Source organism: Onychomys torridus, chromosome 11 (assembly GCF_903995425.1).
Source record: "Onychomys torridus chromosome 11, mOncTor1.1, whole genome shotgun sequence".
NCBI lineage: Eukaryota > Metazoa > Chordata > Mammalia > Rodentia > Cricetidae > Onychomys > Onychomys torridus.
This window is the reverse complement of record NC_050453.1, coordinates 46,576,917-46,597,127: the sequence shown is the minus strand read 5'-3', so window position 1 is coordinate 46,597,127 and position 20,211 is coordinate 46,576,917. Positions and strand designations below refer to the sequence as shown.

The following is a 20,211-nucleotide window of genomic DNA, read 5'->3' as shown; positions in this document are numbered from 1 at the left end:
GGACACCTGCATTCATGTGCACATATCCATATACAGACACAATACACAAAATAAATCTTTAAAAAAGTAAATTGATGTTTCAATTTTACATTTAAATCTCTCTCTATATATATGTACATATGCATGTATATGTTATAATTTATTGTACCACTTTTTTGACAAGATTTTAACTAAAGAAAAATGTATTACATATTACCATACACTCAACATTTTTGCCTAACTTACTATAAAAAGCAGTGTTCTTCATTGTTTATAATAAGATCCAATTTGGATATCAGTGAAACAGGATTACAAAGTATATTTGAAAATGAATATTCGAAAAAAACTCTAAGATGACAGATAACCATTATATGATGATGTTTGAGATGTGATCTGTAAAGATGATTTAACAAAACATTTAGGAGAAAATGATTTGGAGTTTTAGAGCTTGCATAACTTAGTTAGGTAGTGGAAACAGGAAAGGTAGAGCATACGTTTGTCCTGGTTGAATGATTAATATTTACTTTTGTGTACTGGGAAAATTCCAAGGATATTAATTAGGCAAGGGGATGTATTCTCTGGAGATTCAGGTAAAAGATAATATCAACATTCAAGCATAGCACAAAACATCAAAGAATGATGGTTGTGAAAAAAAATTGTCCAAACCACAATACTCCACTTTCCTATTTGACAACCTTCCCTTCCTCTTTGCGAAGGCAAAGGGATGTGTTGGGGATCTGAAAACTGGAGGACAAGAACAGACAGTTCAGTGCAAACTTTGTTTTTAAGTTTTATATGTACCTTGGTAAGGATTCTCTGAGGAGCAAAAATAAAAGAAAAAAATCACTAAGTATTTTTTCTTTCTTATTTATTATATTTGTTTTAATTTTACGCATCAGCCATGGGTTCCCCTGTCCTCCCCCGTCCCACCCCCAACCCCACCTTGCCCCCATCCCCACCCCTCCATTCCCATCTCCTTCAGGGCCAAGACTCCCCTGGGGATTCATTTAAACCTGGTGGATTAAGTACAGGCAGGTCCAGACTCCTCCTTCCAGGATGAGCAAAGTGTCCGTTCCTGTGTAAGCCCAAGGTTCCAAACAGACAGCTCATGCACTAGGAAGAGGTCCTGGTCCAATAGCCCCTTTGGTTCATAATTCCTGTGCATCCATTTGTTTGGCTATTTGTCCCTGTGCTTTTCCAATCTTGGTCTCAACAATTCAGGCTTTTACAGTCCCTCCTCTTTCTTGATATTTGGACACCTGGAGCTCCACCTGGGGCCTGGCTGAGGATCTCTGCATCCACTTCCATCAGTTATTGGATGAGAGTTCCAGCACGAATGTTAAGGGTGTTTGGCCATCTGATCACCAGACTAGGTCAGACCAGGCTTTCTCTAGACCATTGCCAGCAGTCTATAGTGATATTTTATTTGTATTGAAATGTGATTTTATTTGTGTGTCAATAAAGTTGCCTTGGGGTCAGAGCAAGCCAGAGCAGAAGAAGAGCAGTAGTGGGGCACGCCTTTAATCCCAGCACCTGGGAGGCAGAGCTAGGCAGATCTCTGTGTGTTCAAGGATACAGCCAGCATGGCAGACACACTCCTTTAATCTCAATACCAACCATAGAAGACCTGGAGGTTTGTACAAACAGGCAGTGACAAGGAGGTCATGTGGCTGGGTTTACAACCAATGAGAAAACAGAACAGAAAGTCTTTAAATAGACAGGAAACACAGAAGTAGCTCTCTTGTGGAGAGGAAGAACAGCAGAAGCAGTGAAAGGTAAGGTTTTCCGCTCTTGCTCTGACCTCGTGGTATTTAACTCTGCAATCAGTTCTGTGTTTCTTATTTAACAAGCAGGTTACATCTACAGCAGTCTACAGAGGATGCTTCATTGAGGATTTCAGGGGACCTCTCCAGCAATCTGCCTACTCCTGTTCTCATGTGGTCATCATTTATCATTGTCTGTTATTCCTTGTTCTCCCTTTCTGTTCTTGATCCAGCTGGGATCTCCTGCTCCCCTAAGCTTTCTTTCCCTCAAATCTTGCCCTTCATTACTCCCACTGTTGTCCAGGTTGTTCATGTAGATCTCATCCATTTCTCTGTCATTGGGTGATCCCTGTGTCTTTCCTAGGGTCCTGTTTTCTAGGGAGTCTCCCTGGAGTTGTGTAGCAGTCTAGTCATCTTTGTTTTACATCTAGTATCCTATTATGAGTGAGTACCTGCCATGTTTGTCCCTCTGAATCTGGGTTACCTCACTCAGGATGATTTTTTTCTAGACCCATTCATTTGCCTGTAAAGCTCATGATGCCATTGTTTTTCTCTGCTGAGTAGGATTCCATTGTGTATATGTAACATATTTTCTTCATCAATTCTTCAGGTGAAGGACATCTAGGTTGTTTCCAGCTTCTTGCTATTACAAACAATGCTGATATGAACATAGCTGAGCAAATGCCCTTGTGGATATGATTGAGCATTCCTTGGGTATATGCCCAAGAGTGCTATAGCAGGGTCTTGGGGGAGATGGATTCCAAATTTTCTAAGGAAGCACCATATTGATTTCCAAAGTGGCTGTACAAGCCTGCATTCCTACCAGCAGTGAAGGTGAATTCCCCTTGCTCCACATCCTCTCCAGCATAAGCAGTCTTCTGTGTTTATGATCTTAGCCATTCTGACAGGTGTAAGGTGGTATCTCAGAGTTGTTTTGATTTGCATTTCCCAGATAATTAGGGATGTTGAGCAACTCCTTAAATGTCTTTCAGCCATTTGAACTTCCTCTGTGGAGAATTCTCTGTTTAGTTCTATAGCCCATTTCTTAATTGGACTGTTGGGCATTTTGATGTCTAATTACTTGAGTTCTTTATATATTCTGGGTATCAGCCCTCTGTCAGATGTGGGGTTGGTGAAGACCTTTTCCCATTCTGTAGGCTGTCATTTTGTTTTGTTGACCTTGTCCTTTGCTCTACAAAAGCTGCAGGTTCAACAGGTCCTATTGATTGATTGTTTCTCTCAGTGTCTGTGCTACTGGTGTTATATTTACAAAGTGATCTCCAGTGCCAATGTATTCAAGACTACTTTCTACTTTCTCTTCTATCAGGTTCAGAGTAACTGGATTTATGTTGAGGTCTTTGATCCACTTAAGTTTTGTGCATGGTGACAGATATGGATCTATTTGCAGCCTTCTACCCATTGACATCCAGTTATGCCAGCACCACTTGTTGAAGATGCTTTCTTTTTTCCATTGTACAGTTTTGGCTTCTTTGTCAAAAATTGTATGTTCATAGGTGTGCGGGTTAATGTCAGGGTCTTCAATTCGATTCCATTGTTCCACATGTCAGTTGTTATCCCAGTACCAAGCAGTTTTTATTAAGGTAGCTCTATAAGTAGAGCTTGAGGTCAGGGAACATGATGCCTCCAGAGGTTGTTTTGTTATACAGGATTCTTCTGGCTATCCTGGGTTTTTTGTTTTTCCATATGAAGTTGAGTATTATTCTTTCTAGATCTATGAAGAATTGTGTTGGTAATTTGATGGGGATTGTTTTGAATCTGTAGATTGCTTTTGGTAAGATGGACATTTTTACTCTGTAAATCCTGCCTATCCATGAGCATGGGAGATCTTTCCATTTTCTGACATCTTCTTCAATTTCTTTTTTCAGGGACTTAAAGTTCTTGTCATATAGGTCCTTCACATGCTTAGTTAGAGTAAGCCCAATGTATTTTATATCTTTTGTGGCTATTGTAAAGGGTGATGTATCTCTGATTTCCTTCTTAGCCTGTTTGTCTATTGTATATAGGAGGGCTACTGATTTTTTTGAGTTGATCTTGTATCCTGCTATGTTGCTGAAGATTTTTATTAGCAGTATCAGTTCCTTGGTTGAATTTTTGGGGTCAGTCATATATACTATCATGTTATCTGCAAATAGGGAAAGCTTGACTTCTTCCTTTCCAATTTGTATCCCCTTAATCTTCTTATGTTTTCTTATAGCTCTGGCTAGAACTTCAAGTACTATATTGAATAAGTATGGGAAGAGGGGACAGCCTTGTCTTGTTCCTGATTTTAGTGGTATTGCTATGACTTTCTCTCCATTGAATTTGATGTTGGCGGTTGGCTTGCTGTAGATTGCCTTTATTATGTTTAGGTATGTTCCCTGTATTCCTCATCGCTCCAAGACATTTATCATAAAGGGGTGTTAGATTTTGTCAAAGGTTTTTTTTTTTTTTTTTTTTTTCCATCTAGTGAGATAATCATGTTTTTTTTTTTTTTTTTTTTTTTCTTTGAGTTTGTTTTTATGGAGTATTCCTATGTTGAACCACCCTTGCATCCCTGGGATGAACCGACTTGATAATGGTGGATAATTGTTTTGATGTGTTCTTGGAGTCTGTTTGCCAGTATTTTGAGGATTTTTGCATCAATGTTCATGCGGGAGATAGGTCTGTTGTTCTTTCTTTGTTGCATCTTTGTCTGGTTTAGTAATCAGGGTAATTATAGCCTCATAGAAGGAGTTTGGTAATATTCCTTCTGCTTCTATCTTTGTGAACAATTTAAAAAGTATTGATATTAAGTCTTCTTCGAAGATCTGGTAGAATTCTGCACTGAAACCATCTGGTCCTGGGTTTTTTTTTTAGTTGGGAGACTTTTAATGACTGATTCTATTTCCTTAGAGGTTATTGAACTATTTAGATGGTTTAATCTGGTCTTGATTTAACTTAGGTATGTGGTACCTATCCAGAAAATTATCCATTTCTTTTAGATTTTCCAGTTTAGTGGAGTAGAGGTTTTTGAAGTATGACCTGATGATTCTCTGTATTTCCTCATTGTCTGTTGTTATATCCCCCTTTTCAATTCTGAGTATGTAATTTGGATGCTCTCTGTCTTTTGGTTATTTTGGATAAGGGCTTGTCTATCTTGTTGATCTCAAAGAACCAACTCTCTGTTTCATTAATCCTTTGTATTGTTCTCTTTATTTCTATTCAATCTTATTGATTTCAGCTCTCAATTTGATAATTTCCTGGTGTCTGTTCCTTCTGGGAGACTGCTTCTCCCCAACCAAGAGATTTCAGGTGTGCTCTCAAGTCACTAGTGTGAGATTTCTCCAACTCCTTTATGTGGGCATGTAGTGCTATGAATTTCCCTTTTAGCACTGCTTTCATAGTATTCCATAAGTTTGGGTATGTGGTCTATTCATTTTCATTGATCTCTAGGAAATCTTTAATTTCTTTCTTTTTTCTTCCTTTTCTCATTGCTGATTCAGTTGAACATTATTGAGTTTCCATGAGATTGTAGGATTTCTGTAGCTTTTGTTTTGTTGTTGTTGAAATCTAACTTTAAACTGTTATTCTGTGTCTTTTTATAGGTGAATTAAATCCTTTGATATTAAGGGATATTAATGACCAGTGATTGTTCATTCCTGTTGTTATTTTTATTTTTTGGTGGTAGTGTGTGTGTACTTCTCTTCTTTGGTGTTTACTTTTGTGGTGTTGTCTATTGCCTGTGTTTTCATGGGTGTATCTACCTTCCTTAGGTTAGAATTTTCCTTCTATTGCTTTCTGTAGGGCTTGGCTTGTGGATAAGTATTGTTTAAATCTGGTTTTGTCTTGGAAGTTCTTGTTCACTCCATCTATGATGATTGAAAGTTTTGCTGGGTATATTAATCTAGGCTGGCATCCATGGTCTCTTAGTGTCTCCATTATATCTGTCCAGGCCCTTCTGACTTTAAAAGTCTCCATTGAGAAATCAGGTGTTATTCTGATGGGTTTGCCTTTATAAGTCACTTGGCCTTTTTCCTTTGCTGCCCTTTATATTCTTTCTAATATTCTTTCTTTACTCTGTATGTTCAGTTGTTTAATTATGTGGCAAGGGGACTTTTTTGGAGGTCTAGTCTTTTTGGTGTTCTATAGGTTTCTTGTATCTTCATAGGCATTTCCTTTAAGTTGGGGAATTTTTGTTGTATGATCATTTTAAATATGTTTTCTGTGCCTTTGAGTTGGTATTCTTCTCCTTCCTCTATCCCTATTATTCGTAGGTTTGGTTTTTCATTGGTGTCCCAAATTTCTTTGACATTTTGGGTCATGACTTTATTGGTTTTAGTGTTTTCTTTGACTGATGAATCTATTTCTTCTAACATTCTTCAACACCAGAGATCTCCTCTTCCATGTCTTGCATTCTGTTGGTTATACTTGCCTCTGAAGTTCCTGTTTGTTTACTAAGATTTTATATTTCCAGCATTCCTTCTGCTAGTGTCTTCTTCATTTTTTTCTATTTCCCTCTTCATGTCTTGGACTGTTTCTCTCCTCTGTTTTGTTGCCTTTTCATGATTGTCTTTCAGGGACTTATTGTTTTCTTCTGCTTTATTTGGCCTTTCCTCTAGTTTTTTGTTTTTTCTTTTATGTTTTTTGTTTTTTTTAGCATTCTTCCCATTTTTTGTTTGTCTGTTCCTCCACTTTATTTTTGATTTCTTCTATATAAAGCTCTAGCTTCTTCATGATGTTACTTATAAGGTTGTTCTTCTTCTTCTATTCTGTGATGTTCAGGTCTAGCTGTTAGAGAAGGGCTAGGTTCTGGTGATGCTGTATTGCTTTTTATTTTGTTGTATGTACTTCTGCCTTGACATCTGCCCATCTCCTCTTGTTCTTGTTCTTATCAGTGTACTTGGTCCAGACAGAGCTCACAGATTTAGGGAGGCTCTCTCTGGTCCAGATGGAAGCTCCAGTCTACAAAGTGAGATCCAGGATAGGCACCAAAACTTTGCAGAGAAACTTTGTGTTGAAAAAACAAACAAAAGAAAGAATATATATAAATATAGTGTGTGTGTGTGTGTGTGCGTGTGTGTGTGTGTGCGTGTGCGTGTGTGTGTTCGTGTGCGTGCACGCGTGTGTGTATGTGTGTATGTGTTTTCAACTGACATACACATGAAAATTTTGACATTCTCATGAATGTTTGAATTTATGTAACTTGTCACATTTTAATTGCCTGTTTAATGTCATGTCTCTGTGATAACTTTTATTGACAGTTTTACAAAGTAAAAATTATTTCAAAAGATTACTTCCCTCTAACACATATTGTATTATAGCTCTTCTACCAGCTTGTAAATTTCTACACATCCAAACATTCATATTTACTGTCACATATAAGAAAATCATAAAGAACTTTCAAAATTCAGCAAATTTCATTGATAATCCTACAGATAATTGATTGTATGAGCTATTTGCTTTCTTTCTTAACATGGATGTAATAAAAGGAGAATCCAAAAATGACCTGGAAATAATGCCATACAACAACTCTGAATGTTCACATGCATTTGTAATTTATTTCTTAATTTTCTCGTTGATTTTCATGAGACTCTGTTGCTTTGCTAGAATTTGGGATTGAATATTTAGCTCCTTTCTTTTATCTATATTGGGTATATGCTTAGTATAATGCCTTTGTTTTATCTCCATAAGAGTTAATGTTTAAATTCATTGATTTAAATGTTCATGTTTATCTCTGGAATCAATTGTAAAAAAGCTTACATACTTTTATATTTTTGGTGTGTGTGTGTGTGTGTGTGTGTGTGTGTGTGTGTGTGTACATGTTTGAATCAGTTAAAGAGAAAAAGAAGCTTTCACAACTAGTTTTGTGTGTTCTGCTACCTTATGCTACTTTTCACACCTTATTTTCAGATAATGCAAACACTTGCGCTTTTCATGATACATGAACATGTTTTATACCTTCATAAATCTAACACACTATATAAGGGGGTATAAGCATTTTTAACCATTTTGAAATTAAATGTTCATATACAGATCTACTAATACTTCCTATGCATTTATACATTTATACATTAAACCAAAGGACATTAAAATCATATTTCCATATGTTCCCTGAACTCTATGTAATTTTAATATAATGCAAAATTAACAAAAAAGGAAACCCTCTGAATATCTATCAGAAGGTAAATGGGTAAAGAAAATAAAGTGCATATAAATACTGGAGTGCTATTTAACAAAAACAACATTAATAAAATAAGATTGAAATTTGTAGTAACTGTAGATGAAATAAAAAAGAAATCATTAACTCCAGGGAAATAAGTCACACATAGAAATAGACACAACAAATGATAAATATACTATTATATGATATATCATGTAATAGTATATTTATCTTATAGAACTAGGCAGTAAGAAGGCTATTTCTGAAGACATCATATACCCAGAGTCATGAGCATGGAGAAACAAAGTTGTCTCACCTGGAAGCTTCATAACTATTGGGTAGCTTTTATAATATTTAAGGGTGATATCCTAGCTAATGGAGGAGAAAACAATTATCACACCAGCTGTGAACCCGGCATGCTACATAATAATAAGTGTCCCCAAAAAGATAACCCCATCGATATATTATTGGTATAGAGTTTGGGAGAGTAAGCAATCACTTCCTGGTTGGATCTAAGCTAGCTCCATGAAATAACACTTATTTCTGGAAACTGTGAAGGAAACCGAGAATATGTTGCTATACAGGTTATAGAGAAGAACCTAATGTTATTGTTCTGAAAATAAAAATTATTAAAAAATTTCTAATGACTTTTGTTGTACTTAAAGATCAGTGCATATCTCAACCCTCATCACAGAAGCTTCATGTGATACATAAAAAATTAACACAAATCTTTAACTGATGGATATTCAGAGACTAAGAGATTATAAAGTGTTTAGCTTTAAATGAAAAGTATGTAGCACAATTCTGCACTAAGCCTTAAGGGTCTTCAAGGAAGAGAAGAGGAAAAGATTACAAGAGTCAGAGGTGATAGATAATTTCAATGAAACAACATTTTCTACACATAACAGAAGAGTTGTACAAATGAATTCAAATACATTGCAATAATGTGTGGGAGTCATCCAAATTCAGGATAAACAAAATCTCTAGCTTTTGAAAATTGCTGGGTAAGCATGAATCAGTTTTCTTTAATGTTGTAGCCCCTATTAGGGGAACTACAAACAAGGGCAGGCCACATTCCCAAGAGCACCTGGTGAAAAAAGAGGGAAAATAAAATTCTAAGTTTGGTGGAAAGTGAAGTGAGCTGGGGAGGAGAATATCCAGGGGTTAATAAGCTATAAGATCATCCTAGGAAACTTTCAAAGTAATACAAAATGTTTTTTTTTTGATAAGATTCCATATAGTAATTTTAATGATAAAAACTTTTGGAAAATATTAAGTATTAACAAATTATAAATCTATGAGAAAGAATAAATATTTCTTAGACAATTTAAACATAATAGAATGAAAAAAATTATTGTATATCACATGGAACTACCTCTATTAACGTGTTTTGGCTGCAAATAGATCCATATCTGTCACCATGCACAAAACTTAAATCCAAGTGGCTCAAAGACCTCAACATAAATCCAGCTACTCTGAACCTGACAGTAGAGAAAGTAGGAACTACTCTTGAACACATTGGCATCAGAGATCACTTTCTAAATATAACACCAGTAGCACAGACACTGATAGAAACAATCAATGGGGCCTGTTAAAACTGAGAAGCTTTTGTAGAGCAAAGGACATGGTCAACAAGACAAAGCGTCAGCCTACAGAATGGGAAAAGGTCTTCACCAACCCCACATCTGACAGAGGGCTCATTTCCAGAATATATAAAGAACTCAAGAAATTAGACATCAAAATGCCCAACAGTCCAATTAAGAAATGGACTATAGAACTAAACAGAATTCTCCACAGAGGAAGTTCAAATGGCTGAAAGACATTTAAGGAGTTGCTCAACATCCCTAATTATCTGGGAAATGCAAATCAAAACAACTCTGAGATGCCACCTTACACCTGTCAGAGTGGCTAAGATCAAAAACACAGAAGACAGCTTATGCTGGAGAGGATGTAGAGCAAGGGGAACTCTCCTCCACTGCTGGTGGGAATGCAAGCTTGTACAGCCAATTTAGAAATCGATATGCTGCTTCCTTAGAAAATTGGGAATCCATCTCCCCCAAGACCCAGCTATAGCACTCTTGAGCATATACCCAAGGAGTGCTCAATCATACCACAAGGGCATTTACTCAGCTATGTTCATATCAGCTTTGTTTGTAACAGCCAGAACCTAGAAACAACCTAGATGCCCTTCTACTGAAGAATGGATAAAGAAAATATGTTACATATACACAATGGAATCCTACTCAGCAGAGAAAAACAATGGCATCATGAGCTTTGCAGGCAAATGGATGGATCTAGAAAAAATCATCCTGAGTGAGGTAACCCAGACTCAGAAGGACAAACATGGTATGTACTCACTCATAGGAGGATACTAGATGTAAAACAAAGATGACTAGACTGCTACACAACTCCAGGGAGGCTACCTAGAAAATGGGACCCTAGGAAAGACCCAAGGATCACCCAATGACAGAGAAATGGATGAGATCTACATGAACAACCTGGACAACAGTGGGAGTAATGAAGGGCAAGATTTGAGGGAAAGAAAGCTTAGGGGGGGCAGGAGATCCCAGCTGGATCAAGAACAGAAAGGGAGAATGAAGAATAACAGTCCATGATAAATGAAAACCACATGAGAACAGGAATACGCAGAGTGCTGGAGAGGTCCCCAAAAATCCACAATGATACATCCTCTGTAGACCGCTGGCAATGGTCGAGAGAAAGCCTGATCTGACCTAGTGTGGTGATCAGATGGCTAAACACCCTAACTGTCATGCTGGAACTCTTGTTCAATAACTGATGGAAGTGGATGCAGAGATCCTCAGCCAGGCCCCAGGTGGAGCTCCAGGTGTCCAACTGTCGAGAAAGAGGAGGGTCTGCAAGAGTGTGAATTGTTGAATCCAAGATTGCAAAAAGCACAGGGACAAATAGCCAAAGTAATGGAAGCACATGAATTATGAACCAAAGGCTGTGGAGCCCCCAGCTGGATCAGACCCTCTGGATAAGTGAGACAATTGAATAGCTTGATATTCTTGAGAGGCACCCAGTCTGTGGGACCAGGATCTGTCCTTAGTACATGAGCTGGCCATTTGAATCCTTGGGCTTACACAGGGACACTTTTCTCAGTCTGGAAGTAGGTGACAGTTCCTGCCTGTACTGAATCCACCAGGTTTAAATGAATCCCCAGGGGTGCCTTGATCCTGGAGGACATGTGAATGGAGGGGAGGGGCTGGGGGGAAGGTGGGGGTGGGAGCTGGAGGGGGAGGACAGGGGAACCCATGGCTGATGTATAAAATTTAAAACAGATAATAATAAACACAAAAAGTTTTATTAAACAAAAACATGTTTGAAATAATCTTGTAAAAATGATTTGTCCTATGGGATAATGCTTTTATATACTGATTTAATAAAGCACTGATTGGCCAGTAGCTAAGCAGGAAGTATAGACGGGATAAGCAGACAAAAAATTCTGGGAAGAGAAAGGCTGAGTGAGAAAATTCCAGCCCACCACCCAGGGAACAGCATGTAAAAGCACACAGGCAAAGCCATCAAACATGTGATGACATATAGATGAACAGAAATGGGCTGAGTTTAAGTGTAAGAGCTAGTCAAGGGTAGGCCTGAACTAATGGCAGAGAAGTTTCAATTAATATAAGTCTCTGTGTGTTTACTTTGGTCTGAGTGTCTGTGGACCTGGAGGGATACAGGAAAACTCTCAGCCACAGATGTGCTCTGCTTCACTTGCAGAATGTATTACTGGAAGCTGTGGAAAGGCAACAAAAGTTACATCAGAAGCAATCAAGTTGGACTTATGGAATCAGAGTCCACAGTATGTGATATTTGGAAAAACACATCCAATCAGGAAAATGTGTTCACATTACATTCTACAGCATTCCCAAAGTTCTATAAAAGTTCAAGCCATATTTCAGCCATGTTTTGTTTCATTTTCAAAACATATTTTCTCTATCTCTCTCATTTTCCTTTCTTTCTTTTAATTCCTCTATGGCTACTAATTCTTAGAGAGATGTAACAAAAACCAGTTCATTGTTATATTTCCTTGAGTGCTTGGATGGTGTCACTTATATAAACCTGTTTCTCAATAATTAAATTTAAATTCTAAAATGAACTAAATTAAATGCTTATTTAACCTTTACAAATTTGATTTTCTGATTTGTCAAAATGTGTAAGTGTAATAGATATCAAGAAATAATGAAATGAACCAGTGTTGGTATAATGTGGAAAAGATATAGAATTTGGTGGTTATCTTAGAATATTACAAACTTTGATGCTTAGTTATTCAATTTTGAACCAACTCTTGCATCTTTTTTTTTCTTTCCTTATTTTTCTTTTGGTTTTTTCAAAAATGTTTTTCTTTATGTATCTCTGGCTGTCCTGGAACTTGCTCTATAGTCTAGACTGGCCTTGAATTCACAGAGATCCTCATGCCTCTTCCTCCTAAGTACTGGGATTGCAGCATGCACCACCTCTACCTGGTTCTTGTATTCCTTGTAAACAAACAAAATATATAATAATATTAACTTTTGTAGTTGGAAGAATGAACCAAAAAAACAGCTGTAAATTGCATTTTATAGCTGAGGAGATCAAGAGACAGAAGCTTTGAGTAATTTTTTAGTGCTAGCTATTATGTTTTTGTTACCATTGCAATATTTTTAAATAAAATAAAATTAGAAGGACCACAGTGTTTCCTGATTCTTTCTTGTAGTGGCTATTTGTAAGTATGTGCTCTATACAATCTCACAATTTGCAATGACAGAAATGCTTGAAAAGAATTTTGAAGCATACCAGGCATTATTGAAATGTACAATGAATAACTACTAACAAAGAAATTTTAGAAAAAAGAAAGGGGACAGGAAAGAGTACATCTGAGACTTTCATGAAACTTGTATTATCTATATTAACACATAGGTTTTTAAGGTCAGTATTTATAAAAGATTGCCACTGTTTTAATTTATGTATTCATTCACTGAATTTGACTGTCAAATATTTCAAGCTTAGGAATTAATATGAATGTGGGTCTAGAAGCTAGCTCAGATGTTAAGAGACTATACTACATAATCAATTGGACCTCTTTCATGACATAGAACCTGTGTAATAAAACACATACCTCATAAACACATGTAACTGTAGCTCCTAGATGTCTGTCTCATAACTGCTGATTTCTTCATTTTGTTTTCCACACTTATGTAAGCATCTGCACACACGTGTGTGCACACACACACACACTCAAACACATATAATAACCATGTTAAGAACATGCAATTTAAAATATAAATATATATATATATATATATATATATATATATATATATATATATAATCATTATTTCACATCCTATATACAAATAAAAATGTAAAAACACATTAATGCAAAATGAACTAGTTTCAGTGGAAATATATAGGCTGATGACATTATCTGCTTCACTTTTCACGTAAAGACATTTGACATACATGACAAATACTGCATCACACCAGAAAGCTAAGTCAGTGTGACAAAAGACTTTGAGAATCAAGTGGACAGGTTAAAGATCAAGTTAAAGACAGAATTGGTCCGCTTAATTCTCTCACAAAGACATTCAAATGAGACTTTTGAATCTTTCTAGGAGGCATTTGGGGCGGGGGTTTAACTCTTTCTTTTAGTATGCCATTACATGCCTACTCATAATTTAAATAATAAAAAGTAAAAATAATCTGCAAGATGGCTGTTTTCATCTACAAAGCAATAATTGGAATGTCTACACTTATTTGAAATGATTTTATTCTAATTGCCAACGTTTTCTATTCAAGACATATAATGTATTACTAGATAACCACAATTTTAGCATCACAGATAGAAATATATTTAACTGCCTTCCTCTGAAGGTCTTCATATTCTATTTTAATTGGTAGTACTTGTTTGTGTGTTATTAAAATAACACTGACCCATGTTGCCATTCATAATTTTCAACTTATTTTTATAGCTTTAACTAGAATTCAGTAATTGGCAGGCAAAATGATAAACAGTTCAGGGATTATGAACCAGATCATGTAAAGCATTAGTGACACATTCCTTTCTTATCCAGAAAGAGGCAGAGACAGGATTTTCACTGCCACTGACTGATGACATCTGAGAATGCTCACCACTGTTCAATGTAGAAGCTCAATTGAACCAAACTGTGTAACCAAAGCAATGCTATTCAATTTTTCTCTTCTTCATTTTCTCAGGTTTACAATAGCAAATTCTAAAGCCCATTCATTTTGTAATACGTTTCATATTAGTAACCAGAAACATGATTTCCACTCTAAAAAAAAAGAAAGAAAAAAGAAAAATTCATTATTTTCATTTCTTATAGTAAGAATGTCCTTGGACTTTGGGTAAGTTTATGAATATTTGACAATATAACAGAGCAGACATAGAAACATACAAATAGACCCCCCCCTCACACACACACTTGAAGTGATACTAGAAAACAATGTTTAAATTATGAAAAAAACACATTAAATGTTTAAAGCTTGAATTTGCCACAGCTCACAGTGATGCAACAGTGTGTAGGCCTGTTCTACAAATGTGCATAATATTAAAAAGCAAGTGACTGGGCATAAAGAAAATCTACTTGAAATTCTGATCTATCAAGTAAGAAAGGATCAGGTGTATTCTGTCAATTATTCCAAATTTGCTGTGGAAATTAAATACATGACACATCATTGAAACAGTTATTAGTCTAAGAAGGTATATGCAGCTTTTACAAATGAAATATATGTTAAGGTCTACATGTTGCCAGATTTTTTTAAGTGGTGTATTCTTGACATAAGTGCCTAAAAGTTATAGAAACAAGTGTTTCTTCAGATTTAATTCTAAAACATTATTTAAAAAATTCCTTTGATGAAACACCAGTCTTCCAGTCACTACTATAGGATAATTGTTGTAGAATATTTGTACACTGTGCAGATCCATTTGTTGTGATTGATGTAATAAAAAACTGAATGGCCAATAGCTAGACATGAGGTATAGGTGGAAAAGAAGAGGGGAGGAATTGAGGCACACAGAATGTGCCAGGAGACATGGAAGAAGCAGATTGGGTAGTATATGATAGAACATAGATTAATAGAAATGGGTTAATTGAAGTTATAAGAGCTGGCTAAAATCAAGCCTAAGCTAAGGCCAAGAAGCCATAATTAATAAGTCTCTGTGTTGTTATTTGGGAGCTGGCTGGTGGGACAGAGTAAGATTCGTGACAGATAATGGAACACCACTGTCCACTGGCTATGTGAGATAATTCACAACAATTTGTGTCCACTTTCAAGTCTTGAAATTTTGATTGCAAAACAATTATACTTTTCAATTAGCAAAATAAAACAGTAGCAGTGGTAGATATTTTTATTGATGCTTTTTGTAGAGAAGATACATAATTCTGTCAAAATATATTGAAATTTTTATATTTTGTGCAGATCATGTCATGTAACTACTGCCATCTCAAGAGAGAAATTAACATATAAACCCAGGTTTTGAATTTTACCTACTATGATTTGATCAATAGAGGAGAATTATATTTATATATATTATTGGCACATAAATTTAAAGTTAAGAAAAGCTGGCAAGAAACAAGACAAGCTAAGGCTGCACATTGCAGTTAAGAATAAGCCTCCATGTGTGATTTATTTGGGAGCTTTGTGGAAGGCCCCCCAAAAGAACAAAATCAATCAACATTTTGGTGTATCAGCAAAAATTTGGCATAACAACATGGTCCTATAAACAGGTTCCAGTGTGTTTTATAATGTGCATATGCTTAAGAAAGAAAGAGAAAAAGAATATGGAGAGTTATATAAAGAAACAGTTTAGAAATAGTAAAGTCTTTGAAAAGACAGTAAAGGTAACATAAAATAAAAATACCACATAAGATGGGAAATACACAGGGAGTCTGCATCCTATATAGTATTGTGTTTATTTTGATTTTTTTTTTTTTATGGTGACAAGCAAACAATAGCTGTTAAGAGACATGGGATTGTGAACTGGATAGCCTGCTAAAGTGAACCAATGTTGTGGGATGTTCTATATGTTAAACATGTTGCTCTGATTGGTTAATAAATAAAACACTGATTGGCCAGTAGCCTGGCAGGAAGTACAGGCAGGACAAGGGGAGGAGAATACTGGGAACAGAAAGGCTGAGTCAGGGAGATGCTGCCAGCCGCTGCCATGAGTACCATCATGTAAGATATCAGTAAGCCAAAAGCCATGTGCAAGGTATAGATTTATAGAAACAGGTTAATTTAAGATAGAAGAACAGCTATCAAGAAGCCTGAGCCATTAGGTCAAACAGTTTAAATGATATAAGAGTCTGTGTGTTTATTTTATAAGTGAACTGTTGGACTGCCAGGGCTTGGCAGGAGCTGGAGAGAAACTCTACAGCTACAAACCAATCTAGATACTTTAGGAATGCCTTCCTTGTCAAGTCCTAGGAGAGGTAGCTCTATCATTTGCTGTCCAGTCTCAGGGTAATAAGAAAGTGTAGGGCTTTTCTCAAGTCCTGGCTACAATAGTCTGTGAGGCTGAATTATTTCAGCTAGCCATCTCAAAATTGTTCTGAGCAGTTTGTAGTCCAAAGCTGATCTTTGAGTAGTATTTGTCATCTTTATGGTCTTATCATCGTCCATGTGGAATCATTGTCGTGGGATCCCATCATGTTCTTGGAGACTTCAGAGATTGTATTAGGTGTGGTCATGGTTCACTGTAGAAAATCTTTTTTTAATGGGACATTTTTTGGGGGGGATGATTTGTACTTTTTCTTCAGATTCTTTAACCTTCATTTTCTTTTTTTTGAGACAAGGTTTCTCTGTGGAGTTTTGTGCTTTTCCTGGAACTCATTTTGTAGACTAGGCTGGCCTCAGACTCACAGAGATCCACCTGCCTCTGCCTCCAGAGTGCTAGGATTAAAGGTGCACCACCACCACCTGGCTTGCTATCATTTTCCTGAAAGACAAAAACAAAACCCTTCCTCAACCCTCACTTTGGAGAGATTCCCTTTTGTTAAGTTATATCTGATCAAATCAAAAGCGTTTGTTAGTCATATAAGTTAGTTTAAACTGAATGGTCACAGTGGCTGCCAAATGTAACAGGAATTCTAAATGGTCTTATAATAAAAAACTCTGTCAGATATTGGGGTAAATGCTGAAAGATCAGAGAGACAAAGGAAAAAGCCACAGCCACCTCTTACCTCTAGGCCTCCTCAGCCTGAAAAAGGTTCTAGTTCCTGTCTCCTCACACTTTATATACCTTTTTCCATTCAGCCATCACTTCCTTCCTAGTGCTGGGATTAATGGCATGTGTACTTCCCAAATAGTGGGATTAAAGGTGAGAAATCTCAAGTGCTGGAATTAAAGGCATGTGATTCTCAAGTACTGGGACTAAAAGTGTGTGCCACCACAGCCTGGCTCTGTTTCTCTACTAGATTTATTAAATCTCATGAAGTCTAGGCTGGCTTTGAACCCAGACATCCAGACAGATTTCTGCCTCCAGAGTGCTAGAACTAAAGGTATGTGCCACCACTACCTGGCCTCTGTGTTTAATCTAGTGGCTTGTTCTAGCCTCTTCAGGCAAATTTTATTAGGGAACACAATATATCACCACAGGATTCCACATCACCACCCCCCAAATGGCTCTCAATCCCAGATGCATTTCTTTTTGCATTCTCTCCCTCCTTCCTTTTCCTTCAACCTGATCACTCCTGCTCTTGTTCCCACACCCTGCCCAGCAGTCCACACATAGAATCTATTCTCTTTCTCCTTTCTAGAGAGGTCAATGTGTCCTACTCACAACCTTCCTCTTTAAAATCTTTAGGTCTGTGGATTGTAGCTTGATTATCATTTACTTAACAGCTGATATTCAGTTATAAATGAATACAGACAAATATATGTCTTTCTGGTCTGAGTTGCTTAACAGAGGATGATACTTTTTTCTAGTTCTATCCATTTGCCTTCAAATTTCATAATGTAATTTTAAAAAATCACAGCTGAGAAATAGTCTATTGTATAAATGTACCACATTTTCTTTATCTACTCTTCCATTTAGGGGCATCTAGTTTCCAGTATCTGACAATTATGAATAAAACTACACTTGGTCAAGTGTCCTTGTGTTAGGATAGTACATTCCTTGGAGATATATATATATATATATATATATATATATATATATATATATATATATATATATATATATATATCTGCTGAAGCATGGGCTATCTGGGTTTTGAGGTAAATTGATTCCCAGTTTTCTAAGGAACCACCATATTAATTACCAAAATGGCTGTACAAATTTCCACTTCCACCAGCAATAGAGGAGTATTCCCCTTGCTCCACATCCTCCTTAGCATAAGCTGATATTTGTTATTGGTCTTAGACATTATGAAAGGTGTAATGTAGAATCTCAAAGTAGTTTTGATTTACATTTCCCTGAGAACTAAGGATGTTGAACACTTCTATAAGTGTTTATTAGACATTTGACATCACTCTGTTGAGAATTCTGTTTAGATCTGTACCTAATCTTTTAAAATTGAATTATTTTGCTTTTTCATATCTAGTTTATTGAGTTCTTTATATATTATATATTATGCCTCTATCATATATTGAGTTGATAAAATTATTTTCCCATTTAGTAGGCTGACTCTTTTTCTTATTGACTCTCTTCTTTGTCCTACAGAAACTTTTCAATATCATGCAGTCTTATTTATTGTTTGTCAGAATGAGAATAGTGGGGGATGCTATAAATACAAAATTCATATATACAACTAAAAAATAAAATAAAAAGGCTATGATATTTTATTCTTTAGAAATAATAAATCGAGAGCTGAGCAGGCTGCTGGTGGCCTTTGTATCTCTCAGTGACCACCGCTGAGGCCTGCCCTGCCGCAGTTGGGCTAGGGCTCTTTTGCCAAGCCACCATGTCGCAGAGTGGGAGGAGAACCTGCAGTGTTCCTGCATAGAACTGTACTTCAGCAATGGGAATGGGGGCAGTGTCCCAGCCTCTGTCTCTATTTATAATGGTGACATGGAAAAAATACTGCTGGATGCCCAGCATGAATCTGGACGAAGTAGCTCCAGGAGTTCTCACTGTGACAGCCCACCTCGCTCCCAGACACCACAAGATACCAATAGAGCTGACATAGACACCCACAGCTTTGGAGAGAAAAACAGCACTCTGTCTGAGGAAGATTATATTGAGAGAAGAAGAGAAGTTGAAAGCATCTTGAAGAAAAACACAGATTGGATATGGGATTGGTCAAGTTGGCCAGAAAATTTCCCCTGCAAGGAGTTCCTTTTTAAACTCCTGAAGAGCACAACTACTCTCAGCATGAGAAACACAAGTGTCATGAAGAAGGGAGGCATTTTCTCAGTGGACTTTCTGAAGGTTTGTCTTCCATCTCTGTTGCTATCTCACCTGCTAGCCATTGGATTGGGAATCTACATTGGAAGGCATCTGACAACGTCCACTAGCACCTTTTGATGAAGAACTGGATCTGACTTTTGTTCACACAGTGAGGATTCATGTCTGAGCTGTGACAGATAACTGAAGAACTAGCATGATCCTTGGGTGTCTGCACTACGTGTGTTTATTTGTTCTATAAATGCAGTGTTCCTGATTTAGTTAGACAGAATAGACTAATATCATGACCTATAATTATACCTATGGGATCAATTAATAAGCATGTCAGACTGATACCTATTGTAGCTTTTATTAGTGAATTTTATTTGAATATTAGATATAAATAGTATAAATAATTTTAATTTTTAAATACACCATTGCTACTATATTATCTATAGTCTTAATCCAGTTAAGATACTTTACACTTCAAAAGAATGAGTAAGTGATATTAAAATCATTAAAGGGTTTGTCCCAAAGGAATATTGTGGCCTTATAATCCTATTACATAGTAGAAGATACAAATGTAGTTAATTAAACAGGTGTGTCTATGTGAATTATACAGCCAGCCAAAGCTAAAATTATCCACAAACCCCTGTGCAGCCTCATTGTCTGCCATCGCCGCCGCCTTGGGTTGTCAGTTTTGTTGTGGCACCTTCCCCACTCTGCTGCATTTAATCCCATTGTTTGTACTTAAATTTTATGTGCTTTTAAATCAGCTGTATTGTAAGCAAATCTGTCTTACTTTAAAAGACTGGAAATGAAAATAATCTTTGCCAAATCCTTTCGAGATTACTGGAGTTGCATATGAGTTACCAGTATCCAGAGCTTCTGTTAATCCAGGCATATTGTCAGTCTTCCTCTTTTCCATAGCATGTTTTGAAAGGCTGCCTCCTTGACATGCTGTAAATATCCTCATGTAC

General features: G+C 36.6%; 1 protein-coding gene across 1 annotated transcript; it reads left to right on the top strand.

Annotated features, from left to right (window-relative positions):
- Window positions 1-18,718: 18,718 nt before the first annotated feature.
- On the top strand, window positions 18,719-19,608 carry LOC118593397 (BCL2/adenovirus E1B 19 kDa protein-interacting protein 3-like). The gene has a single exon (XM_036202830.1). The coding sequence runs from the start codon at window positions 18,917-18,919 to the stop codon at window positions 19,370-19,372; it is 456 nt and encodes a 151-aa protein (XP_036058723.1). The 5' UTR covers window positions 18,719-18,916; the 3' UTR covers window positions 19,373-19,608.
- Window positions 19,609-20,211: the final 603 nt, after the last annotated feature.